Source organism: Capsella rubella, unplaced genomic scaffold (assembly GCF_000375325.1).
Source record: "Capsella rubella cultivar Monte Gargano unplaced genomic scaffold, Caprub1_0 scaffold_1, whole genome shotgun sequence".
Classification (NCBI taxonomy): domain Eukaryota; kingdom Viridiplantae; phylum Streptophyta; class Magnoliopsida; order Brassicales; family Brassicaceae; genus Capsella; species Capsella rubella.
This window is the reverse complement of record NW_006238923.1, coordinates 18,192,195-18,217,689: the sequence shown is the minus strand read 5'-3', so window position 1 is coordinate 18,217,689 and position 25,495 is coordinate 18,192,195. Positions and strand designations below refer to the sequence as shown.

At 35.0% G+C, this 25,495-nt stretch overlaps 7 protein-coding genes, 1 long non-coding RNA gene and 1 other non-coding gene across 11 annotated transcripts; 5 read left to right on the top strand and 4 right to left on the bottom strand.

Moving 5' to 3' along the window:
- The first annotated feature begins 1,284 nt into the window (after window positions 1–1,284).
- LOC111832552 lies at window positions 1,285–1,827 on the top strand. Its single transcript, XR_002835456.1, has 2 exons — window positions 1,285–1,377; window positions 1,508–1,827. It is a non-coding gene; the product is annotated as an uncharacterized LOC111832552 (long non-coding RNA).
- On the bottom strand, window positions 1,813–4,450 carry LOC17900541 (nuclear pore complex protein NUP50A). The gene is made up of 2 exons (XM_006307482.2): window positions 4,301–4,450; window positions 1,813–3,377 (listed from the first exon to the last, which is right to left on the bottom strand). Exon 2 carries the CDS (start codon window positions 3,325–3,327, stop codon window positions 2,008–2,010), a length of 1,320 nt encoding a protein of 439 aa, XP_006307544.1. The 5' UTR covers window positions 3,328–3,377; window positions 4,301–4,450; the 3' UTR covers window positions 1,813–2,007.
- Window positions 4,451–5,265: 815 nt separating this feature from the next.
- LOC17899860 (50S ribosomal protein L22, chloroplastic) lies at window positions 5,266–7,149 on the bottom strand. The gene is made up of 6 exons (XM_006304376.2): window positions 6,914–7,149; window positions 6,672–6,739; window positions 6,327–6,479; window positions 6,101–6,211; window positions 5,881–5,947; window positions 5,266–5,772 (listed from the first exon to the last, which is right to left on the bottom strand). The coding sequence occupies exons 1-6, from the start codon at window positions 7,017–7,019 to the stop codon at window positions 5,486–5,488; spliced, it is 792 nt and encodes a 263-aa protein (XP_006304438.1). The 5' UTR covers window positions 7,020–7,149; the 3' UTR covers window positions 5,266–5,485.
- Window positions 7,150–7,448: 299 nt separating this feature from the next.
- On the bottom strand, window positions 7,449–14,409 carry LOC17896899 (coatomer subunit beta'-2). 3 transcript variants are annotated; one of them, XR_002835358.1, is made up of 25 exons: window positions 14,265–14,408; window positions 13,749–13,769; window positions 13,592–13,653; window positions 13,452–13,506; window positions 13,215–13,251; window positions 12,757–13,082; window positions 12,524–12,655; window positions 12,284–12,432; window positions 12,037–12,105; window positions 11,746–11,896; window positions 11,583–11,648; window positions 11,196–11,384; window positions 10,922–11,062; window positions 10,684–10,758; window positions 10,416–10,592; window positions 10,239–10,330; window positions 10,037–10,153; window positions 9,669–9,783; window positions 9,511–9,582; window positions 9,095–9,291; window positions 8,915–9,008; window positions 8,716–8,822; window positions 8,420–8,549; window positions 8,077–8,321; window positions 7,449–7,826 (listed from the first exon to the last, which is right to left on the bottom strand). XR_002835358.1 is itself a non-coding variant. In XM_023789201.1 (25 exons), exons 1-24 carry the CDS (start codon window positions 14,265–14,267, stop codon window positions 8,127–8,129), a joined length of 2,772 nt encoding a protein of 923 aa, XP_023644969.1. In that variant the 5' UTR covers window positions 14,268–14,409; the 3' UTR covers window positions 7,449–7,826; window positions 8,097–8,126. The 3 variants fall into 3 exon arrangements, 2 of the variants coding, with proteins under 2 accessions (XP_023644969.1, XP_023644970.1); XM_023789201.1 differs by having other exon boundaries at window positions 8,097–8,321; window positions 14,265–14,409; XM_023789202.1 differs by having other exon boundaries at window positions 8,159–8,321; window positions 14,265–14,409.
- A 483-nt stretch (window positions 14,410–14,892) lies between these two features.
- On the top strand, window positions 14,893–14,966 carry TRNAR-UCG. Its single transcript has one exon. It is a non-coding gene; the product is annotated as a tRNA-Arg (tRNA).
- A 384-nt stretch (window positions 14,967–15,350) lies between these two features.
- Window positions 15,351–16,364, top strand: LOC17899329. Its single transcript, XM_006305479.2, has 2 exons — window positions 15,351–15,594; window positions 15,796–16,364. Exons 1-2 carry the CDS (start codon window positions 15,351–15,353, stop codon window positions 16,320–16,322), a joined length of 771 nt encoding a protein of 256 aa, XP_006305541.1. The 3' UTR covers window positions 16,323–16,364.
- A 1,442-nt stretch (window positions 16,365–17,806) lies between these two features.
- On the top strand, window positions 17,807–18,280 carry LOC17899177. The gene has a single exon (XM_006304281.2). It carries the CDS (start codon window positions 17,894–17,896, stop codon window positions 18,152–18,154), a length of 261 nt encoding a protein of 86 aa, XP_006304343.1. The 5' UTR covers window positions 17,807–17,893; the 3' UTR covers window positions 18,155–18,280.
- Window positions 18,281–19,994: 1,714 nt separating this feature from the next.
- On the top strand, window positions 19,995–22,095 carry LOC17896886 (xanthoxin dehydrogenase). Its single transcript, XM_006303193.2, has 2 exons — window positions 19,995–20,339; window positions 21,039–22,095. Exons 1-2 carry the CDS (start codon window positions 20,296–20,298, stop codon window positions 21,847–21,849), a joined length of 855 nt encoding a protein of 284 aa, XP_006303255.1. The 5' UTR covers window positions 19,995–20,295; the 3' UTR covers window positions 21,850–22,095.
- A 1,328-nt stretch (window positions 22,096–23,423) lies between these two features.
- Window positions 23,424–24,486, bottom strand: LOC17899486. The gene is made up of 2 exons (XM_006305528.2): window positions 23,832–24,486; window positions 23,424–23,674 (listed from the first exon to the last, which is right to left on the bottom strand). Exons 1-2 carry the CDS (start codon window positions 24,414–24,416, stop codon window positions 23,600–23,602), a joined length of 660 nt encoding a protein of 219 aa, XP_006305590.1. The 5' UTR covers window positions 24,417–24,486; the 3' UTR covers window positions 23,424–23,599.
- Between the last annotated feature and the right edge of the window lie 1,009 nt (window positions 24,487–25,495).

Sequence of the window (25,495 nt, the reverse complement as noted above, 5' to 3'; positions counted from 1 at the left end):
CACTCCTTTTTTCATAACTCTTATTTTATATATATATATACTTGAGGTTTAATTGGTAAAGTTGTGTTTGGCCAAAAACTACAATAGAAATGGATATTGGGAAATTTTCACTAAGATGTGTGATTTAATATATCAGCTTAAAGCCAATTAAATCTACACTACAAGTTACTGTATATGTAAATTTGGTTATAAATTTTAAAACGACAATCAAGGATTATAGTTTTGGCTAGTCAGTTTTTTCGATTCTTGAATCTAAGAAAAAACTAGAATCCTTGAATATTCAAGAATCAAGACTGTTACATCTACATATTTACGCACTTAGTAGAAGTAGGATTCAAGATTTATGTCCTCAGGAATTTTGTTTATGCATGCCATCGATCGCCACACCAAAGCATCCTTTTAAGTTGGCGGTGATGAAAAATAAACTTTCCCATAGCTTAGCCTCCCAAATGGCATGGCTTACTGGAGAAATAAATTTTGATGAATGATGGATAATATAGCTGAAGTGATTAGTTGAGGAATGGGAATGTGAACGAAGAAAGATGGACTAGGAAGATGGGCGCTTGAACTGAGAAGATAATATGAGTTTCTATGTAACAGTGTCCTCAAAGATAATTAGGCTGCCATCTTGACAAATATTGCTGTCTAATAAAAGCCAGGTTAAATGTTCTGATTTTTATAAAATTTTCATGGACCTTGACTTATACTCATATGTGAAATCTATTGCAATTTGCTTAATCTAGGATAAGATGCTAAAAGCATATCCATGAGTTCTTAGAGAAGATATATATTTTTTAAGACCCTTGTTAACACCGTCTTGTTTTGATTGGTTAATTTTTTGTTTTGAAATTTAAATTTAAATATATAATTACATTATAAAATATTTTATAAATAGTTTAATAGTAACATATCCATGAGACTAGAGGTTGTAAATCAATATAGATGCTTTAAGAATTCTAGAATCCGGATCTGCGACCCGTTAGAAAAGTAGTATATAAAAGTGAACGTTACAAAACTCCACATGTTTGTTTTGAAGTATAGTAGTTAGTACACATTGTGTTTAGTAAAAATAAGATAGTACAAAAGAAGATTGGCGTTACATTTACTTAGATCATATTTTTAAAAATATTACTTTGCTAAAATCTCATTGGATTCTTAGATTCGTTTTTTATCACATAACAAAATTTGATTGGTGGTTTAGATTCACATATTATTTTATTAATTTTTTAAATTTTTGCTATAAATTAACGAATACATATACACAAAATCATTCATTTACTTTCTCTCAAAATTAAAATATCATCATCATCTTTGAATCGAGAGATTCAGGTTGAGTAACAACATAGAAAGCCACATGCGATAAATTTTTACAGTCAAGTATGATCATTTCAAAATTTAGAATCGCTCCCACCTAATTTTATCATCAAAATAGCTTGAGGTTGCATGCAAAATCGATCATTTTATTATTCTAATGCTACTATACCCCATCGTCTTCTCTGTCTCGTAGGCACCAGAAGAGTCTTTCATCTCCGTCACCAAGAGCCACTTGCTGCGGATCTACTCCCCTCGAGTTTTGTGGTAAGTGGTAATACAGATGAGTCATTATTTTGGTTTTAGGTGACAGTTGCGTTCAAGATTAGTCCGTAACCAAGCTACCAAGTACCAACTTACATGTAAATGTCCGTAACCTAGTCTATAAATCCAGACGAATTGATCAAACGATTGATGTAACAAAGTTGATCAACGGTTTCAAAGAACCAATTTGAAACCTGTGTAGTCTGGTCGCATTCATATGGAAATGGAACATATAAAAAGATTAAGGAGACAGATTTTTAAGTGCATAAGGGTTCTTCTACAAACAGAAACACGTGACCAAGACGTCCCGAAAACAAAAGCAAAAAACTCTCCAAATATTTAGTTTTCCTCTGCCTCAAAATTCAACTACTTGAGAATGTAACAAGACAAGAGAGATGTTTCTACATGTTCTTTTTTCTTTTTACCTTTTCTTCAAGCATCTGTAGCTGTTGGAGAGTTCTCAGGTGTCTTTAGAGGAAGAGCTGTTTCTTCTGCTTTCTCCACTGGTTTGCTGTCTTTATGTTTGTCAATGGCTACACGAAACTCCTCCACGATTGTCGGGTCTTTGAACTTCAGTGCAAATGTAGAGAGACCTTCTTTGCCTTCGCTTACACTATTCACACAGGCGAATGTGATTCCTTTTTTATCCATATTTGCAAGTTTCATTTCTGGGTACAGACTCGCGTTTAAGATCAATCTGTAGTTTCCTTTAGCTCTCATAACTAGTCTTGCTTTGGCACCATTACTGGAGACGTTTACCTTGAGTTCTCCTTTCCCACGCTCTTTCCATCCTCCATCAAGATATTCAAACATAATCGAGTCAGCAGTGAAGGCAACTTTCTCATTCTCTTCTCCTGTTTCTGTGGAAACCTCTTGCTTTGGTGGAAACCCAGTACCCTCGCTCTTTTTGATAATGGATGATCCAGTTGCACCAAATAGAGAGGAGTTATTGCTGCTTGGAAGGCCAAAGCCAAAGAGAGACCCAGTACCAGATGAACCATCTTGAGAAACCAAACCAAATGAGAACGATGAAGCAGAAGCCTCTGTACTGGCAAGTCCTGTGAATGCGTTTTTGTTACTTGAATGCTGTTGGAATGAACTAAATGCGCCATTATCGCCGTTCTTATCTGCTTCTTCGATTCCTTTGTCCTCTTTTTCTTTTTTCTCAGCCTGAGCACCTCCTGAATCCTTCTCAAGAGGATCCTCAGTTTGGTCGGTTCCTTCAACAGCGTTGTTGCTAACGTTTGTGACACATGCGACGGTCTGAGCTACATCAGCATCAGCAACTTGTTCATCAGCACTCTTTCCACAACGATTACCATCCTCATCTTTAGTCTTTTCAGTCTCTTCCCCAGCAGCATCTTTGACATCAACCTTCTTACTGTCAACTTCATCACCCTCCTCAGAATCAATCTCCTTTTGATTATCCTCAACCACTGCTTCGGCTGGAGTCAACTTTGACTCAGTCAGAGGTGCATTTGTTACCACAGGAGTTGAAGCAGGTGCAGTAGTAGGGACCAACTGAATTCCAGCAAATGGATTAGGTGCTGCAGCTGTCGTAGCAGATGGCTCTTTGCGCTTAACTCGGACAATTCTTCTACTTGCCAATACCTCATCACTGGCCTTCTTAAAAGTTCCAGTCTCAAAATCAGCTGAATCATCCTCATCATCTAAACCAGGATTGTCACGAGATAGCTGCTTCACAGCACCTCTCTTCTTTGATGGTGGCTGAACATTGTCTGAGTCCCCCATTTTAAATGTTTGAGAGAGTAACAAAACACTCTTGCACACTTATAGGATACCTACAACAAAAACGTGCAAGAAAAATGTCCTCAGAGATACTAAAAGAAAGGTAACCAAATCCAATGTATGAATACAGAGAAGAAAAATACTACAATCCAAAACATCTTTTCAACGCTAAACACATGAGACATACTCAAACACACCCAATAACTTAGCAGCCAATGAGTACATATAATGCCAAATCTTATAACAAACACTCAACCATGACAGTGCAAATGGAAATGAAAAACTACAGAAGCAGAATGAAGAAAGACATGAACTGATAAAAGTGTAACCTTACAGAAATATCCAGAAAGCCACAGAACACAGCTAATTAACACTCCCAAGTAGGGAACAAAAGCGGTAGAGCTAAAGAGACTGGGAGATTTACAAGCAATGAACAAAATTCAACATCAGTGGATCTACAGTTCTACATCTATGCATAAGACTCAGTGCACTGGTAGAGTTTCACGAATTGAACCAATGCACTGACTGAAAAACAATGAGAAGACAACAAAACCCTAGATGAAAGAGGAAACACAGACAAGTTGAAACGTAAATCCGATCTAAGAAGCATCAAATCGAAGGGTTTTTACATTTGAAATTCAAATTCATGCTAGCTTCCCAAAATCTCAAGAACCGAGTAATCCCAAAGCAACACACACCTATTATTTCGAACAAATTTGAAATTCGATCTCAACACGAAGAAGAGGAAACCCAAATCGGTCGAATACGAGTTAAACCCCAGAAAAAAAAACCTAATCATCAAAGCAAAATAAAGAAATGGCTGATAACTATTTCCACAACAAACAAGGATGACAAAACCCTAAAATCAAAGGAGCTAGACCTGAGAAATAAACCATTTCCGCGAAACCAAAGATGAAAAGAAAAAAAACAAAATACGAAGAAAATGACCGGCGAGGAGAAAATGAGAAGGACTTACCGTGAAAGGAGTAGTAGCAGACGCCGGAGCGAAGTGGTCAGAGACGAAGACAAGGGTTTAATAGATGAAGAAGAAGATCGAATTTCTTCTGTGACTTATTATTATATAGTTTTATTTTTATCGACATTTCTGTGACTTTATTATATAGTTTTTGTCACTAAATAATACTACAATTCCGTCTTCTTTTATTTATTTTTCCAACTAGATGAAATATTTTCTTTTTTAACTGAAAAAAAAAATACTCAGTTACACATACATTTCTTTTGTAAGTAATAATTAAAAGATTATACAGTAGTTATCGTATATTAGACATCATCCTCGACCAAATTTTAACAAAACAAAACATATTTGTAAGTGTTGGTAGAACATGAAAACAAATAATTCGTTAAAGGTGTCTAAATGAAAGATAAAGGTTAAAAGAAACCATGTTAACAACTTAACATCGATATGTGGCGCCTGAGCTGGTTTAAGAGCATCAGCGCATACCGATGTGAATGGCTTTGGAGTGTGTGGAAGGAAAGAGGCCAATAAAGGAAGGAAGAGAAGGGACAGTGTTAATGGATTTGGGGACTGATGGAGAAAGACAAAGTGATTGATGGTTTAGACCAGAGAATCAAAGGCAGCAGAGATGGTACTGAGATAAAGGACTGTTATATGTATGCATCTTGATCTGAGGGTGCAGATATTGGAAGATCAGTGGAGGATGGTTGTGAAAGGGAAATGAGCTTGTTGGTGAGAGTGAAGAGCTTTTACTTGTTGGAGGGAAGACTACAATATCTCACAATCCAAAATGCAAGGATCTCGTCTTCTTATTCTATTTCCTTCCAAAGTTATGTTTCTTTGCTTCTTACTAGAAGAACCTAAGAAACTAGTGTGGGCCGTTATTTCTATTGAATTTGTGTACTATATAGTTTAAACTTGGTTACACTGGTGGTTCTCTGATCAACGAACAAGCTTCTTACAAATACTGGGAAAAGAGACTTAACTTTGGTTTTTAAACAACTAAGACAACAACTCCAAAAACAGCATAGAGACTCCAAGATAAAGAAAACAGAGATGCTTCTCTTAACTGAGTTGTGGTTCCTATCTGGCAACATGTATATTGAATGCAATAGCAAACCGGTCCTTAAGAGTGTACCAATACAATATCAAAACCAAAAGAAACAACAAGGTACCATAAAGATTCTAGTGAGATGGTACCAACTCTGAGGACCGATGATTGGCTTTGGTACCTCTGCGGTTCCAGATTGGAGTTGTCTCGATGAGCTTGTGTGGTACAAGCTGTCTCTCCCGTTTGCTTTTCTTCTTAAAATTGTGAACTTTGAGCCTTGCAATCTCGGCTTCTTCCTCTGGAGTCGTCTCTCTAACTATGACTGTTAGGCGACACCGGGGTATTGATATAATCCCGCTTCTTCCTTTTGCATGGTAAGCTACCTTCTTCCCAAAGAGTCCCTTGCCAACAAACGCTTCCGCTGCATCACATATCAAAAGCTTAGATGATATACATCGTTCTCGCATATCATGTTCTGTTCTTTAATGCAAAGCAAGGAAGTCAGAGATCCCATATCAGTAGTACATACCAACAAGGAGACGATCAGGATCTAGTCCATGGTTATGAGTAGCATTTGCCCGGGCAGCATGTATAACCTGCATTATAATGTCTTTAACTCCTTGAATTAAGAGAACAAGTTGTATGCTATACGTATCACAAGATGAGGAAATGTATCAAATGCCTGGAGAAGAGAGTAGACCAGACAATCCAAAAGTGATTTGTTTTTCAACTCAAATCTCAGATATTACCCGGTACACGGTCTGTGAAGCCCGTTTGACTGTGACCTGCAATTGCATCAAAGCATCTTCAACACGCATGCCACGGACTAGTGCTGCAACCAGGTTGACCTTCTTAGGACTCTGAAACAAGCAAGGTTTTGGCAGATTATATAGCGCATACAACAAGATCAAGATGTAAACATATCAAACAAAATGGAGCAGATCATCTGAAATGTTTAGGAGTTGGAGGACACACCTGCTTAATGGATTTGAGGACAGCCTGAACTTTCTGACGCTTTGGGACAATCTTCTGCTCTTCTTCTTTGCCACTACCCAAGAGAGCTGGAGATGATAAGGGTGAGGATACAGGCTCTTCAGCCGCCTGGAATTGTCTTGATGTAGAAATTCCCTGAAAACATAGAACTTGGGATCAGAAAAGAAAGAAGCAGCATACCCAAAAGTGATGAGTATATTTTTGCCTAATTTTACAAAGTTAACAGATGTAGTCATCCCACTAACAACAATGTTTGCTATATCAAACTACAGAAGCAAAATTTCTGAAAGAGGAAACAAGAAACTCCAGTGGATTCAGAAGCATAACCAGTTGTTGTAGATGATAATACAGTGGTCTTGAGGAATATGTTGGTCTCAAGAGACTCTGCAAATAACCTATTTCACCCAAAAAAAAAAATAATCATCATCACCCACGCATCTCAAACACACAAACACTATACTAAAGATAACAGTTTAACACTTTGCCATTTGAAAGATCCACTAAGATTGGGAAATGATTAACATATTTCTAAACTCAAAAGCTTCAATTCGTAAAAAGCATTCAAACACCTTGTGAGAAAGTGGAATCCAAATTCCGTGTCGAAATGAGACTGTTCTTCACTCTTCTAAAACCTTGACGAATAACAGTCTGTACATTCCTCTGCCAACCAGCCATCGTTTTCTACCCTAAACCCTAGTCTATGCTTCTTCTGTAAACACGAAGCGAGGAGATGAAAATGGGAACCAGCAGTAGCAAAGACGCCGGAGCCAAGTGGGTCAGTCAGAGACGAAGACAAGGCTTCTTTATGTATCTCTCTACTTCGACATTTCACATTCGTTTATTAGCAATGCTAATTTAGTATAGTTCTTTAATTCTTTTGCTTAGTGAAAAAAATACTCAATTACATATAAGTTTTTGTTTTTATATATGATTTAAAGATTTTCTCTTTAATTAAGACTTTTTATGAGACATCATACTCGACCAAATTAAGCGAGTAATTCTACACATTCCTATATTCAAAAAATTTCTCATAATACTCGTAAAAAAAGAATTATATATGCAACGATAAAAATTTAAACATATCATGTTACAGGCCAGAGAAAAGAGAAGAAAAGAAAAACAATCAGATTAGTAAAACAAAACCAAAACCATATGATAATAATAATAAAATCTCCCTGTGAGTGCAAAAGACACAAAAAGGAACGACCACACTTCCTTTTAAACTCACCAGCCTCTCTATTTCATCTAAATCCTCCACAGTCTCTCCAGCAAAGTCCTGCCCGGATTTTAAATGTTTCTTAAGCAATTCAAACTTTTATTACAAATGGTTTCAAAATGTGGTTCCCCAATGCTGCTCGGATTTGACCGTTGAATCGTCAATAAGGAGGAAAAAAAAAGAACGAAAGTTCTCTCACCTCTCCATTGTTCCTAGAACTTTCGCCATTCCCATAAACTGTAAACTCTACTGACGGGGTGTAAGCACTGCAAAAACATAGAAACCAAACGATCCACATTAGTTAAAACAGCATCAAGAACCAACAACCCCCAAGGACATATGTTTATAAGAAGATGAAGCTGCTGTACTCGGTTTTTAAAGCCTAACTCATGTTACAAAAAAACTCAAGTGTTACGTTCCTAAGGGTTGCTATGAAATGGAATGACTTGAAACCAGACACACAATCAACGGAAATAGATGTTAGAAGGCGGCATTTCGGGGAATCAAATTAATCACCAGAGACAAAATTTTCAGACTTTTCAACATTGGCCTTGACCGACTTGCAATTAGGCTGATGGATTTCCTTCATTATTCGTACCCCACTCTTCGTCAGCCTCACTTCCGTTAACAAGTACAGCTCCATCCGTAGAATCTCCATCAACATTTCCTTCTTCTTCTTCTTCCGCTTCTTTTTCTTCATGATGCTCCTCTACATCCTCCTCATTCCTTTGTTCATTTCCATTTTCTTCTGCTATTAACTCCTGAGGAAAAAAAAGAGCACTTGTTGCTTACTCAAATACGCAGGATAACTTACAATAGATGTAAATGAGTCACTTCATTGGAAAAGAAAATGGGTCACCTCGTGTTCGACATCTCCATTTTCAAGTGATTCCTCTTCCTCAACCTGCAAGTTTCTAAAGGCTTCCACGAGGGTCATGGAAGATTTATCAGCATGGCTAGGATAATTTTCTGCACCTGTGTAAGCTCCCCTGTAAATGAAGATCAATCGATTTAAAAGAGGTCTAAGATTGTCGCTATTTATGTGGAGTTATCACTGCATGGGTGCAGTAGGTATTAGGTATTATCTATATGCTGCTTGATGCAAAGACCACGGAAGAGAAAAGCGCATGTAAGCAAAAAATATGAAGGGATTACCTTGTCTCTACAGCTCTAGCTTCAACAGAAAGAGCAACTTGCCAATCTTCAAAAAGATTTGGGTACTCCTCAGGATCAGCCAAAGATTCTGCTGCTTTTGAATTAACCTGTATTCAAGTGCAAGGAAACTTAAACCCACAACTTTTGTCTCCTTAGCTTGACCAAATACACTCAAAAACTAAAAAGATTTGAAACGAACCTTGCTGAGATCTTTCCTCCAAAGAGCTACTATCTCAGAAACTTTGCTTGGAAGATATGATCGGGCCATCAGAGCAGCTTCTGGTATCCGGTTGCTGGAGAAAGAAAATATTGTCAGACAGATAACCAAAGGTGCATGAATTTAATTTTACAAACTCCCAAATGACTACTAATGTATTACCTCTCCACCAATAACTGCAAACAATCTTCCAGTTTACCCAGCATGAATAGGCAAAGAAAGGCGACATTGTTCTTCCCTTGTTCTTTAGCAAGTGTTGCTAGATTTGTCACACCTTCAGCATCTCCCAGAGAAGAATAAAGCAGTAACAGACCACTTAAATCCATCGCATACTTCATACATTCCTCTGCCATTTGCAGCTGTTATGGTGACATACAAACGCAAATAGTTAGTTGGATATCCCCACATCAGAGACGAATCCAGGAGACGAGAAACATAGATTTTTATTGTTGCTCCCACATCACTGGATAAAACCTCAGAATCATAATGTAAATAAATTGATACATTTACTGGAAAGGTTTTTTTGCCTCTCTTATCACTACAAAACATTAGGACAAAATGCAAAGATAGATAAATACCTTTCCAGAGGACATGGCTAACTCTCCTAATTGCTTCCACTTAGATTCACTCTGTGCCTCTACGGCGATTTCCTACAGGTATAAATTAAAAAACAACGTTTAAATATTGCCACTATACAAGAAGTAAAAGAGTATCTTAATCATCACACATATATCACCTGTGCAATTTCAAGTCTACCGAGTTGTATGGCCAAATCAAATCTGTAGTCAGGATCTGTTGCAATTTCCAGAGCATCTTCAATCATTCCCCGTGACTCCAAGAAATGAGCAACACTAACAAGTGGAAAATTGTTCGAAAATAAATAAAGAGAATTTGACAATGAAACAGCCATTGGTAGGTGTGCAACTATGTTAAACATTAGAGAAAGTATATCTAGACACAGCAAATTCTAGGAGAAAATAGTCATAATACTCCTTCCTATAGAAATAAAATACCAAAGACATATCACATAACAAGAGATAAGTGCAATAAATAATGAATCACAAGCACACATGAAAGTTTAGATCTAACTTAAGGATAACATACCTGTTATGCTGATCTTTAGGAATTGTAGGTAAGATTTCACTGGCTTTGTCTAAATCACCCCGCATCACAAGAGTCTTGTACTCAATCAGGCTTAGTAGCAAGGTGTATCCTATAACACTGCATCCATCAGAAGTAGGGTAACAGACATCAGAAACTTCAAGAACAATCGGAAATATATAAACAGAAAAATCTAGGCACTTACTTGAATTCTTTGTCAACCAAGAACACCCGACTTTGACTTGCAAGATAGCCCAACAAATACATTGGGCGATCCAAATGATACATTGTGGTTACCTAGTATTAGGATGTTAGCAATCATCAGTAGGATCTAGCTGATAACAATTTTCAAATCAGAGTAACAAAAATATATGCACAATACCTCGCCTCCAACACAGTAGTTAAGCTTCCAGGAAGAGTTGTTGTAAATGAAACAGTCACCAACCCATATACCTGTCCTAACACGTTCATCATTTTCATGAAGAACCTCAAAAGCATCCTCAACACCTTCATCCTCAGTAGATTTTCCGCTATCAAAATGTGAGGAAACTAAGTCGCGCTGTATAACAGAAACACCATGTAAGTACTTCGACAATCCATGAATTGGTTATAGAAATTCACAGCATAAGATTGTTTGTAGGACAGCTCACGTTGTATTTCAAGATGTAGAATGATGTGTCACTAGCAATGGCTACTAAGTCACCACTGTCAGCCCAATATAGATTCTGCACACATTATTTGGCAACACTACATATTAGAGAAGAAATGAACGAGGAAAACCTCCAACTGAAGGTAATGATATTAGTTTCCACAATTCCACTATTCCAAATATGTCTCAAACTCAAAGTAAACTTCTTACAACAAATTGAGCCAAGTTAACTAGAATACCTTTACAGTGACGTCAATACGTTGAATCAGCCTACATTCAGCCCAATCATAAAAGCAGATGAAATCACTTGAACACATAGCTAACAAGGTTCCTCCAAAGATCTTCTCAGCTGAAAAAGTAGGGCGGATACTCCTCTTTTCCTAAAAAGGTATTTTCTAAATGAGCCAGATCCGAATATAGCTATATCCATGACAAGTATCAATAATACTTCCGACAAAAATAGATACATGCACTAACAAAACGGCTTAGATCAGACAGAAGAAGATTACAAACCTGGAAATTTTTGTTAAATAATTTAATCTTTGATGAGCTTTCTCTAACCGCACACTCCCCCTCGGACGACCAAACGAATTCCAGTCCAGAACCAAATGACCTATTTCTCCAAGCCAAAGCTGTGTAGATTATATACTCCCCATCACCACAGACTACAACAGACCTCCCATTAGGGTGGTGCTTCAAGCTCTGAAAGTCAAGAGTAACCACATATGAGAGACAGATAAACTGAAAACAGATATATAATCTGAAGACACGGATTAGCGATACCCACAACTTTGAGGCACTAGCTAATCATACCAGCTATGCAGAAAATGTTTCTCCCACATGAACTATATAATAAGCCAAAACATCATAAAACATTGGACGGAGTGCTGTAACACTCACTTGTGGATAAAGATCACAGGTCCCCAACTCTTTAACACTCAAGGGCAACCTCTCTCCATCAGTAACCTATATGAATAGAGAACAAAAACTTACAATCAGGCAAAAAAAGTAAGCAAATAGATCATCCTATGCCACAGTTAAGAGTTACAAGTATGCCTTGTACCTCGTAATCCGCACCAAGACTTTTGATGTTTGCAGTTTGAATTTCATTATGCTTAGCCCATATAATTTTCCCGGTATTGTCCATGCTAGCGACAGGAATTTCTCGTCCAAGTTTAACCATGATGGTTCCTTCATCATAACCAATCACAACCCTGTGAAATGAAAGCGTGGACAAGGTGAGGCCTCTAAGGATATTTCTATGAGTACTGGAAACAAGTAGAGCTCCCAATATCTAATTTTTTTAAGCATCAAATTATTAATAAGGCAAGGGAGTCAAAATCCAGTAACACACCGTCGTGAACTTTTAATGTAACCTATTGCCCAAACTCTCTCGAGGCCATAATTCAACGTGTTCTCTAGCCTGCAAAAAAAAGAACAGACATTAGGTAATTGGGATTACAAAATGAATGATAAAAGATATTGGCAACGGTGAAAAAGTGCACAAGAATTAAGCACAAGCGAAGATGGTTTAGCTAGGGCATATAAAAACATTTACTCATAATATGTCCAACAAAAAAAAAATGTTTATATTATAATACCTGTATGTAGTTGCATGCCAAATGCGAACAGTGCCATCTTCAGAACCTGTGATTATAATTGGAAGCTCTGGATGGAAACATACTGCAGATACATTGTGTGTGTGCCCTTCCAGGGTCTGGACACAACTCTTTGTTTGATAGTCCCAGACCTGTTCCCGAAATATAACTAGTAAATAACCTGAAAGCCTGTAATATATAGTAGAAATGAATCTTCTAAAAGACCATTGAACAGATGCAGACCTTAGCAGTGTGATCATCAGAGCCGGTAATTAAATAGGGCTTATCACCACCGGTGAAATAATCTACACAATTTACTCCTTTCTGATGGGCGTCCAATGTAAAATTTGGGTCTGGGGAACCAAGATTCCAAATCTGAAGATGAACATGCATGTAGACATAGAATGAGCTAACACTTTCAGAATCCTAAGCAGACTAAACCATACTCAAGTTCCAAGGTTAGACCATTACGGTACCTTTATGGTACGATCAAGCGATGCACTGGCAAAAGTGTTGGTGTCTTTTGGATTAAATGTGACCTGCATCACATAGTGCGAGTGTCCCTCGAATATCTGAGTGCAAGCCCAACCCTTTTCCCAGTCCCAAAGCTTTATGAGCATATCATCAGAAGATGACAGCACATATGGAAGCGTTGGATGAACAGCCACACACCTAATGTAGTCTGAATGAGCTTCAAACACTTTAACCTTGTCCATGGTATTGTAGTTGTATACACGGATATACATATCATCAGCTCCTGCCACAACCCATTGCTTACGCGCTATAAACTTGGCCGACCGAACTGCAAAATCATAATATAAGAATCAGAATCATTAACAAATTAAACACGAATACTTAGTACATACAACAATAAAAACTGAAGCAAACAAAAAAAAATTATAACTAAAGAAGACAAAGAAAGAAAGTTGTATACCTGGTAATTCAGTCACCTCAAAGGATTTTGCCATCACCTGAGGATTATCAAGCAAGATTCAGATTAGAAAAAATTCAAATAATCAGTAAAACAGCCAAAAAGTATATAAACACACTGCAAAACCTCAGAAAAGAATCTTTCAGTTGCACCTTTGATCATTCCATTTTTTCACAAATTTTTCACTTTAATATATGTGCATAAGGAAACAGAGAAAGAAAATAAAAACTTTTCACCCACCTGTGTCTGGTAGTTCCAAATACACAAGGTTCCAGAATACAAACTTGCAAGAATCCTGCAAGACAAAGTTTAAAACATTCTCGTTAATAGCAGAAATAAAGGTACAAAACTATGTAAGCACAATCAAAGCTTGAAATTACCATGGCTCTGTAGGATGTAGATCCACAGATTTTACTCTCTCGGACCTTTGAGCTAGTTTTTTCTGATCCAAAAAAAAAAACCAAACGAATTATCATCACAGCGAAAAAAAAAGCAGAGTGAATAAGATAAAAGTAATCCCTCAAAACCGAAACATACCTTGATCTCGAGTCTGAGAGGCTGTTTCAACAAAGAGAAAGAAACCACTAGTCAGTAAGTACAAAACTAAACAAATGAGATCATATATTAAAAAAACACATTCGTAAAAACTAAAAGACACTCTAAACAACAAATTTTACCAAAATCATTCCACAAGGATCAACAAGGAACTTTAATCAAACAAATATATATATATACACAACAGCTGAGAGCATAAAATCCCAAAAAAAACTCCAGATCTTCTCAAATATGCAACAGCCATGATCATTATTCAATTCCACGAAACAAATGTCAAGAGACTACACTCGATTTCACGCCATCGGATTAAAAAAATCGAATCAGAATAGAAAAATCGAAGAAAATCAAACGATCTGAGATTCCACAGGTCTCACTCAAATTACGCTTAATCACAGAAGAAATGTAACGAAATCGAGATCGAAATCGTAAGCAGATTCACTCGAGATCTGAAAAATAAACAAAAGCAAAAGCCGTAGAGGGAAGATTCACACTACTCACCATGTTTACAGATTAACCGGAGAAAGGCTAGTAAGCCCTTCGGATCTCGTATTATCGGCTTAAATCTGGAAATCGGAAGATCCAAGAACCAAACGATGTTTAAGCTCGGTGTGATGAAGAAAAACAAAAAACTTAAAAATTAGAAAAAAAAGGAAAACTTTGCTTAAGAAGGACTGAGTGAGAGACATTTACGAATTGCCACTAAAATTGGGCCTATGAAAGGCCTGTTTAACCAAAAAGGCCCATTTATAAAAAGGCCTATGCCCAAAGTTTTGAAATTCTCTTGTTTTGCGCTTCTTTCCACTAGTCATGGCAAAGTCGAACTATATAGTGTTGCAAATTTTATAGAATTGTGATTTACTAACTGCATCAACGTACTACTGAGAAGAGATAGTTTCCGAAGCTCTTAGATTTGTTGTTGCTACATGCTGGTTTTGCTTCATATGTATAGTATAGTAAACCTTGGACGTGAGGCGATTCCGTATGAACCAAAAGGTTGCTCCTTATCTGAATTACTCGATCATATACGTTAGTCAGGTCATTCCCAATTCTGGATTACAGAACCGTAAGCATGCAACGGTTCATTTTATCTGTTTATAAATTTATCATGTCGATTCATAACAAAAATGACCGCATAGCGCAGTGGATTAGCGCGTCTGACTTCGGATCAGAAGGTCGTGGGTTCGACTCCCACTGTGGTCGATGTTTTATTTTTACTTTTTTTTTTCTTATACATTACTACCTTGAAATTATATATAAAAACAGCATGACTAAATTAACATTTTAAAACAAATTTAATGTTAAATTTTTTTGTGTTTTACTTAGATGGAGTACATAGATGTCAAAAGTACTCTCCCACTGGATACATATATGTATAATTTTGGAGTATAAGGAAGAATGAATCTTTCTATACATTCTAAATATATACATAGTGAACTATTCATTAGCCTCTCTAATTTCTATTTTAAGAAAAACCTAATTTTGGAGGTTTTATAAAGTTATGATTGAATCAATAAAACTTCAATTTCTATAATTTCTCCATTGTTTTTTTTCAAGTTCTTCTTTCTTGTAAATTAATTAGTAAGAATGGTGATGGACAGAGAAGAACGGAGAAGAAAAATAATGGAACGAGGATCAGATCGTTTGGCGTTAATCACAGGACAATTACATAATCTTGATTATCCTTCATCACCCTCGTCGTCGTCAGCTTCCTCATCATCATCATCAGCTTCTCACAACCGCACATACAGCGAATCTAATTTCAAGCCACAAACTCAATCTCAGCATCATCTAATTCAAGAAAGCCCATCTCTTAAGTATCATTTCAAAGGTACCTACACAAATTCAATATATATATATATATATATATATATATATAGCTTCTCTCTTTCGTTTAACATTCTTCGTATGATAAAAAAAGAATATACATGTTGAAAAATATTAACTTAACTTGTAACACAATTTCGTGTGTTGAACCATCTAGACTTGAATCCGTTAATGGTTATGTTGTCTTTAAAATGAATGAATGCAGAGGAAGTAAAGGAAAGATCAGAAGAACCAAAACGTTCGAGTGTTCTTCACAAGCCCTTACAAAGTGAACCAACAAAACCAGAAGAAGCAACAAGATCATCAGTAAAGAGTCAAAACCAACGACCTAGGAGTAACTTCAGCTCCAAGAAACTCAACGCTAGCATCATAAGCTCAGAAAGAAGTCGGAGTTTGAGCTCTCTCGCAATAGCTGCGTTTGTGATTCTACTCCCGAGGTTGAACATTATAAGTTCAGGCAGTATCTTGGCTTTGAGACCCCTTTGGTTGCTGATTCTCACAGATTGTGCTATTGTAATGTCTCATCTCACCATGGAAGCATCTAGAGGAGGATTTAGCCATGAGATAGGAGAAGAAGAGGAAGAAGAAGGAAAGGGTAAAAGTGGTGAGAACTGGTCTGATGCAGAGAAGCTTCTAGAAAGAGGAGTTGTTGTGTATCAAGCTCTTCGTGCAATGTTCATAGATTGTAGTCTTTATATGGTTATTGTTATTTGTGGAGACTCTCTTCTTTAGAAGTTCTTTTGTTTTCTTCAATTTTGATCCTCTCACCTTCTTCATGGAAAATAAAACTGATATATCTTTTTCCACATTCATTTCAATTTCTTGAGTTTTGTTCAAAAAAAATTTCCATATGATTTCATCCGGAATGTCACAATTATTTTATATACAAAGTTTAACAAACTTTATATTTTTTTCTTTATGTTTTAATAGTTGCACTATAAAGTTATATCAAGATACGAAAAAAATGGTTATCTTTATTCAAGAAAAGCAGGCAAAAACTTTTCAACATCATATATCCAAAACTAAAAAAGAAAAAGAGAAAACAAAAAATCTAGATGCTCCTCTTCAATCTTGATATTGCAAAATTATAGACGAAATACAAAAGTAAGGTTATCAAAAAGTTACAAAAATAGTTTCTTATGACAATAACATTTTGGGTTTTTCTTTTTTGTGTGTTTTGTTATACAAATAACAACTATAGTAGTAATTAATAGTAAAAAAATATGTAAATGAGCATAAAATGGTAAGTTTATCTAAAAAGGAGATGAGTGAGTGACAATGAAAAGCCCAAAGAAGAGATGAAGTGGTGGTGCTGACTGGTGATGTCGTAATCGCGCCCACTCCCACCGCTTATCCTCTCCAATCACTTCGTTTCCTCTCAATATTTTCATATAAAATTCTCCAAACCCTTCTTTATTTGTTTCATATACAGAGAGAATATGGTCCACCATTTCACAATTTTTCATTTAAACTTCAACTCATTTTTATTATTGTTTTCTTGTGTTTTAAAAAAAGTTATAATCATCGAATGTTAGTGGATAAAACGAACTAATTAATTCGTTATCCTTTCTTCCGATCAAAAATAAGATAAATTATCTTTTTAGCACAAATCAAATTAATATATATATATATATAAAGATATAATAATGTTTACAAAAAACAATATATATATATATATATATAATAATACATAATCGATCCACATCAAATTTCTTTTAATTATTTTATCTACATTATCACATACTACAAAATATAAATAATTCGATCAACAGGAGTTTACGTATAGATTTTTGCGTTCTTTTTTTTTGTCAAAGGTTTTTGCGTTCTAACCACCGTAATCGTTTAAATCTCATTTTTTTTATTTAAGAAGGTTAAGATTTCATTAAAAATAAAAATAGTCATCAATTATTTCCTTAAATAGTTTTTTTTTTTTTTTTTTTTGTCGTCATTTCCTTAAATAGTTTTAAATATCGGATATACACTAGAACAAATTTGTGACCTCATGGTTTCTTTCTGAACACAATTATCAAGACTTGCGTGCATCAACACCATTAGCCACGTGTGAACGTTTCTATTTTTTGTTTGGCGACAACTCTTCTACACAATACCTAAAAAGATAAATATGTAATTAAAAAAATATTTTCATTTCTAAAATAGTGACTAAATTTTTTTTGTCATCAAGAGGAGTGACTAGTATTTATACTCGACGTCTCTTCTTTTGGTTAACCACACAATCAAAATCTTAAACAAGAAGAATCTTATAAGTTTTAGTTTGTTGGAGAGTGAAACCAAAAAAAAGAAATATGTGTTACAAAATCCTTCTACCTCATGTTATACATCCGGAGAGCTTCCAAGAAAATACCCCGGTGATGGCAGAAGTGACGGTGGTGACAGAGGTGGAAGTGGAAGCCACCGTGGGTAATCGTAACGGTGGCGGTGGTGGAAAGAAGAAGTGTGTATGTTCACCGTCGAAGCATCCAAGATCGTTCAAGTGTAGGTATCATCAACATGAATATCAATGGATTCCTTTGTCATCTTCTTCTTCTTCCACTCTCCACAAATAACACATATCAATCAATTCATCATGTTATTGTAATCAATATAAAAATTATAGTTTATATTTTATTACTACGTACGTACTCATGTTTATTTTATTTGTTTAGTATTTCAATCAAAGTAGAAATTGTATTGTGGTTCTTGTTTTTTTATTTATTAGTGAAACGATGTTAGTTTTGATCACAAAATTCTAAAAATCGACAGCACTAAACGTTTTAAAGTAACACTTACGTGGTTACTATGATTTCTGTATTGTTAATTTTTTCCGTTTAAAATCACAAAAAAAAAAGATGTTTCGTGACTAATTGATCAACCGTGTATTAATTAGGCAATTTCACATGATTTCGAGGTTTTAAAATTGAAATATTCGTAAACTTTATCCAAAACTGATATATATCCCAAGATAAATATTATATTGTGGTCGAGATGGGTTGGCAAAAAAGTTGACACATCTCGAAACTGATTAGCGATAACGAGAAACTCTGAGTAGAGAAATATGTGAAAACATGATTGCATTAGTGAAAAAATCATTAGCTTTTAGCATCACGACCACATGAATGTAATTGATATACAGAAGAGTCAACCCAGTCTCGTACTCTCGTACATGTAAAAGTTTCGCACACAGCCTAACTTAAAAGACAGGTTGGGCCTATGGTTTGGTTCAAAGAGAAGACTAATCATCTTCTTTTTTTTTTTTTTTGGTTTCTTTTCGAATCAGTTAAACTAGGCAACACAGTTGTATTTTAGTGTACACAATGTTTTTTTTGGTGGAATCAATTTTATAAAAAAAGTTTCCCACTATAGTAGTCTAGTACCAACAAGGTAAGTGTTTTTTTTCTTTAAAACTTGTATTAGGTGGGGTTATTGGATACTGTATTTTAGAGGATTTTAATGTATTTTAAAAGTACCCCGTTATTCAATCAAGCATTTGTTTGATGTATTTTGTTTGATGTATTTTGAAATGCATTAAAATCCTCCGTTATTCAATATAGATTTGATTTTGGTACATTTTAGTTACAATGGATTTGGTTGGATTTTTTAAGCGAGATCGTGAGTAAAACAAATCCAACCATTTTCATCTGTATTTTGGAGTATTTCATTTAAATAAATATTAAAAATAAATTTGTCTCTTTTTTTTATTGTTCTTTATCTCAGAAAATTATAACTGTTTTGGAGAACCACCACAATCCTAACAGTAATTTAAAACTTGATAATCATTTATTTTAAAAAAGTTTTAATTATTATTTATGTAAAACATAGATGATTCTAAAAACAAGAAAATTTTACAAACACTAATATATAATAATACAAAAAAGTCCACATCTTTTAGAAAAATAAATCTTCACAAATCCACTACTAACACTTCCTAAATCCACGATATATGCATTAGAAATCTATTGAACTTTTAAATCCATCATTATCCTATGGTAATTAAAAACCTCCATCCAATAACACCCCCTTAATGTATAATAAATCTCTACAACTGGTTAAACCCGGTTAAGATTGTTCAATCTGATTTTTTATTTGGTTTTGGTTCTAAAAACCTCTAATGTAAAATAAATCTTTACAATCGGTTAAATCCGGTTAAGATTGTTCAATCAGATTTTATTTGGTTTTGGTAAAATTTTCAATTGGTATTTCTTAAATCTTATGGTATTTTTTGGTGGAGATTATGTAATTAAAGATCCCAAATTAAATAATCTTGTTGAAAAAAAAAAAAAAAAAATTAAAGTAATCTTGAAAAGGGCTATATATTGATCCGTTAAACTTTTAATGGACTTAAAATTTAGAGGCCCATATAGTCTACCATGGTTGGTGAAGCAGACAGAACTGGTTCCCTTTTAGAGGCTTTAGAGGAAAAGGCAAAGAGACAAAGAAGAAAGGCAAAGTTGCCGAGAAGAAAACGCAAACTCCCGATCAAGAAAAACCATAGAAAGAAGAGTGGAATGAATCGGAACTAACGGCTACGAAGATATCTGATTCTACAATCTGAAGAGTTTACGTTTTCATATCTTTGTCGATTGAGATTATACTTGCATGCTTCCTGAGGTTCGTATCTCTTAGTACTTTGAGTAGTGAGGCGTTAAATTAGAGTTCCTTGGCCAAAATCGAAGAGAAGGATAAGAATCTGAGGAGTTAGAAAGCTATCATGTCAACGAACACTGAATCCTCTGCTTCGCTACCTACTCAAAGGTATAAGCTTTATACTCTCTGTGGTCTTCTTTTATATTCTTCGATCAAACTCCGTTTTTGTTTTGCTTCGATTTCGTTTACTATAGTTTGTTCCTTCTTGGGTCATTGTAAAGTGATGAACTTTTTTGCTGTGGGATTAATTTTTTTAGTTAACAATGAACCAAATTCGTTTAGTGTCTTTGCTCTGCTCACGACAGATTTGAGATCTATTCATTTGATTATGTCTGTCTCAACTTCAATCTTGAAATGTTAATGATCTCTAATCTCCATTTCTTGGTTTCAATCTCTTTACTATTTATGATGATGATGATCAACGATGTTTGGATCAGTTTTACCAGTCCCCTTATACACACATTGGCTCTGTAAAGCATTCTTTACAATCAGTCTCTCAACTTCAGATCTGTAATTTTGTGTCCCATTTGACTCATCTTACCTCTTTTGCACGTTTGTTTTTTTGGAAACTGGTTTTGTGGTCTGTTCATTCTTTTCTCATTGTAGTTTTGTGGTTGTCCTGTCAATTTATGAATAAAGTTGTCTTTTTTCTTTTGTGTGGCTTTTCCTTTCGGTTGTCTTAATTTTGATTTAGCATCATCAATCTTATAGTACATTGGTTTTGAATATCAACAAGCTATTATGATACTATGTTTCGATTTAATGACTTACTTGCGATTGATGTGTCTTGCGATTTTGCTTTGACAGGCTATTAGGTAAAGTGGCGTTGATCACTGGAGGAGCCACTGGGATAGGAGAGAGCATTGCTCGTCTGTTCCACAAGCACGGTGCAAAAGTCTGCATTGTTGATTTGCAAGATGATCTTGGACATGAGGTATGTAAAACTCTGCTTAGTGGTGAGCCTGGGAAGGAGACGGCTTCTTTCATCCATGGCGATGTTAGAGTAGAAGGGGACATTAGCAATGCGGTTGATTTTGCAGTCAAGCAATTTGGAAAGCTTGACATATTTATTAATAATGCGGGCTTATGCGGAGCACCATGCCCTGATATCCGTAACTGTAGTTTGACTGAATTTGAGATGATCTTTGATGTTAACGTGAAAGGAGCTTTTCTCGGGATGAAACATGCAGCTCGGGTAATGATCCCGGAGAAGAAAGGGTCTATAGTTTCCTTATGTAGTGTGGGAGGTGTTATGGGAGGTGTTGGTCCACATGCTTATGTCGGTTCCAAGCACGCTGTTCTAGGCTTGACAAGGAGTGTTGCAGCCGAGCTTGGACAGCACGGGATACGTGTGAACTGTGTTTCGCCTTATGCGGTTTTAACCAAACTTGCAATGGCGCATTTGCCAGAGGAAGAAAGAACAGAAGATGCATTTGTTGGTTTCAGGAATTTTGCGGCTACAAACGCGAATCTAAAAGGGGTGGACCTGACGGTTGATGACGTAGCGAACGCTGTTCTGTTTTTGGCGAGCGATGAATCGCGGTACATAAGCGGAGACAATCTGATGATTGATGGAGGATTCACTTGCACTAACCACTCTTTTAAAGTCTTCAGGTGATGCATTTTGCCAACGAATGTTGTCTAATGTTCAGTGTGGTCAATTCATCATGACTCTTAAATAATCCAACTTTGGAACTTATTGTGGTTTTGATTGTTACTTTTAGCATTGGCTGAATTGTAGAAAGTCATGAAGAAACATATATTTGCTATTTTTACTAAAACATTGTTTTAGGCGAAACCAAGCATAAACTCATGTTACTCTCTGATTAACGCTTATGAATGTAATCAATTGGATATTTGTTGACTCTAATCTCTACCTGCATTATAAATTACATTAAAAAAATCCGATATTAGAATGAGCCATTTAGGATCATCTCCCATTGGCCCTGCCCACCACAACGGCGCGACTCTCTCTCTCTTGCTCCAAATTTTGATACTCTTTAACTGTGAAGCAAAAATGCCCAAAATAAAAATAAAAGTAAAAGAAAATTGTAATGTAGAAGCCATGAGGACAAAAGTATACTTCACTTTTTTTTTTCTTAACAAACAACAAAAGTATACTTAATATATTAGGTTTTTTTACAAAATTATCATAATTTTTTTGTAAATGTTAATACCTTTCATAAAATATATTACGATACTAAATAACAACTCTTGTATTTTGTACTACAATAAAATATCATCTTGTTTTCTCTAATGTTCATAATCTTGCAATAGTTGATTTCTTTATTTAGAATTTTTCTTTTTTTATTCTAACTATTCTATTTTTATGTTCGTATAATGTATGATATTTTAAATATTTAATTTTTCAGGTCCTAAAACATATTCCATGAATTTTTGTTTAACTGAAATTCTTTGATGTTGTTTTGATTTCAATAAAGAAGACATCACAAAAATCAATTTCAATGTGCGAGAGCTGTTATCATACCAATATAACAATAGGAAAAAGAATAAACGAGTTTCAAATATTATGTTGTATTTATATTTGATTGACGATGATGGAAAAATGTTGACATATACTTTGTAATTTCAACAGTATCAATAAAACAAAATGTTGACAAGGATTGGGTTAATCACCCGTAGTTGGAAGATTTGAAATTAAGTCATGATCATGGAGTTTTTATTAATATCAGGGAAATGAAATCAAACATTAAAAAGTTTGTAACAGAACTATATTCAAAGATAAGCTCTATAACATGTATTGTTCCATTTTTTATATAAAATTGTATACGACTAACAAATAATTATTTGCAATTTGTTTTTGCCATAACACAAGTTTTTAACATAACTAATAAAGATAACTGAAAAAAAGAGCAAAAATATCCCATAACAAAATCAAAGAACAATATTAAAAATAATCAAATTGATGATTTTGATAAGATGTATTGATCCATTTTTGAAATAATAATAGTAATATCATTCATTTGAAGATAGAAAAGCTTTGAGCTAACCCAAAAAAAAATGAACAGAATATGTAAAGAGATAACAGACAAAAAAACAAAAAAAAAAAAGCCAAATCACGTTTAAAAAACAACACTACTGTATATGTATAATTCTATTTTTTATTTTTTGACCGCATATAATTATATTTTCTCTGTTTGGAAAAAAAAACATATACCCAAAAACAAAATATTGATTTGCAAACATAAACTTTGATTAATTTGAAAACCAACAAGTTTCACACATAAGGATATAATATTTCTAACATCAGTTGACTCTAAATCTCTATTAGCACTACAAAATTACATTAAAGAAAAAAAGATAACGAAGACAAAAAGAATATCATAATGATTTTGATGTCTCTTGAATTAGACAGGGCTACAACTTTGACGAGAAATTGTCTGATTAACTGTATTTACTAGAATCCCACATGCCACTTTTGCCTGTTTCCATCAAAATATAATCGAAAACAGATTTAAAATCCAATTAGTCAAATATGAAATCGCATAAGATTAATAAGAGTTGTATAAAGTAAAATTATCGAAATGATGAGAAAGTAAAAATAATAATTGCGTAATTTAACAATTCCAAGTTCCTTACCTTTAAAGGGAAACGGAAGAACATAACTCCAAGTTTTCCGTTAGTCTCCGTAACGGTGTCAAACTCAACGGAGCCTTTAGCCAAATCGTGAATCAGGTGAACGACGTCAGGGAACACGTCGACGCCGTCAAGCTCCGCTTCCGCGTCGAGGTAAGAAGAACCAAAAGCAGTCACGTGCCCGCCATCGGAGCTCACGTGACCCAACGTTTTCCCTCTGTAGTCAACCGCGACGTCAAGATCCGTGAAGTCAAAAGAGTACACGTCAGCATTGGATACCTTAAGCGTAACGAGCACCGTCATGTCGATAGACGGAACCGGACGGCGGTGAACGTGCACGTGGGAAATCTTGACACGTACGATTTTGATGCGTGGATCGGACGGCCAGAAGACGTAGATGAAGATCGAGGCGAAAGATATGAGAAATAGTATAGAGATGATGAAACGGCGTCGTGAGGTAGTAGAAGAAGGATGTGATGAGGATGATGAGATCAGAACGGTGTCGTTTGGATCGTGACTTGATGATGAAGGTAAAGGTTCGTAGTCCGGTAATGACGGAGTTGCTTCTTCTTCTTCTCCTCCGGCCATAGCTCATGAGAGAGGGAGGAGATACATACATGTTTGGTTGGTAAAGGTCGATAAAATATATATGTAATGATGTTATTTTATTTTCTCAGTAAAGTGAATTATTGAGAGTTTATTATTAAATGATTTTAATATTATAAATGTTTTCTAGTCATCTGTAGGGGATTATGATTGTTTACCGAAAATAAAAAAAGAGACCGCAACTTGAACATGATCAGGTAAGCTACATAATTTGTTTTACACGTCGATAAAACAAAATAAAAATATTAAGAAAAACTTATATATATATATATATATATTAACCTGAGAAATAAAATTTGATAAATTTTTGCGGTTGTAAAGTTTCGGAAAAAATCTTTTGAAATTTAGTTGAGTTTTTAACGATTAAGTTTTTGTTTTTAAAAACGATCGAATAAGAAGAACAATCACCTACCATTTCATGAGTTTAAATAAAAAATATGGAAGTCAACTTGAGTCTGGATGATTTGCCTTCATCCCTTAACATCTAATTTAGTATAATACTAGGGATGGACCCGCACGTACGTGCGGGGTTGATTTCAAAAACTAAGTTTATTATAAAATTTGTAATATATGGATCGATATGATAAAAGACCCGGATCGAGTGTGAACCGGATTAATGATAAGTTAGAAATCAATTAAATTCGTGAACTATAACACCAGATAAAAACAATGAAAAACATAAATCTTTTGAATTTTATGGACCTAAATATATATATTAAGAGAGTCAAATACGTTCAGTATGCATGTCCTGAAACGAATTGAAATATTTTGACCCACCCACAAAAATAAATAATTTGTCTTTTGATTGCCAACAAAAAAATAGGATTAACTCAGCTGAGCCAATTGGGGGGACATTTGTTTACATACTTAACCGTATGCGGATAGTAACGAACTTGTCTTGCTAGAAAGTCCATAATTTCCTTCTGTATATTATTAGAAATAGTTAAGATAATAAGTATTATTTTCTAAATTATTCGTTCTCTTTCTGTATTCGCTATTTTTTGTCCCGATATTTGAAATATTTAGAAAATTTGAAACTTAAATTTGTTATTTAAATTTCA

Bases quoted from the DNA above. Each gene is read 5' to 3' on its own strand.
- LOC17896886 (XM_006303193.2), top strand. From the start codon at position 20,296: ATGTCAACGAACACTGAATCCTCTGCTTCGCTACCTACTCAAAG. The intron at 20,340-21,038 runs GTATAAGCTTTA...TTGCTTTGACAG, and splicing joins GCTTCGCTACCTACTCAAAG to GCTATTAGGTAAAGTGGCGT.
- LOC17899177 (XM_006304281.2), top strand. From the start codon at position 17,894: ATGTGTTACAAAATCCTTCTACCTCATGTTATACATCCGGAGAGCTTC.
- LOC17896899 (XM_023789201.1), bottom strand. The intron at 12,656-12,756 runs GTACCGTAATGG...GTTCATCTTCAG, and splicing joins CGCTTGATCGTACCATAAAG to ATTTGGAATCTTGGTTCCCC. The intron at 9,784-10,036 runs GTATGTTATCCT...TCCACTTGTTAG, and splicing joins CCTAAAGATCAGCATAACAG to TGTTGCTCATTTCTTGGAGT.
- LOC17899860 (XM_006304376.2), bottom strand. From the start codon at position 7,019: ATGGCTGGTTGGCAGAGGAATGTACAGACTGTTATTCGTCAAGGTTTT. The intron at 6,740-6,913 runs GTGTTTGAATGC...TGGGTGAAATAG, and splicing joins GGATTCCACTTTCTCACAAG to GTTATTTGCAGAGTCTCTTG. The intron at 5,948-6,100 runs GTAATATCTGAG...ATTATAATGCAG, and splicing joins CTTCACAGACCGTGTACCGG to GTTATACATGCTGCCCGGGC.
- LOC17899329 (XM_006305479.2), top strand. From the start codon at position 15,351: ATGGTGATGGACAGAGAAGAACGGAGAAGAAAAATAATGGAACGAGGA. The intron at 15,595-15,795 runs GTACCTACACAA...GAATGAATGCAG, and splicing joins TCTTAAGTATCATTTCAAAG to AGGAAGTAAAGGAAAGATCA.
- LOC17899486 (XM_006305528.2), bottom strand. From the start codon at position 24,416: ATGGCCGGAGGAGAAGAAGAAGAAGCAACTCCGTCATTACCGGACTAC. The intron at 23,675-23,831 runs GTAAGGAACTTG...TGATGGAAACAG, and splicing joins TCTTCCGTTTCCCTTTAAAG to GCAAAAGTGGCATGTGGGAT.
- LOC17900541 (XM_006307482.2), bottom strand. From the start codon at position 3,327: ATGGGGGACTCAGACAATGTTCAGCCACCATCAAAGAAGAGAGGTGCT.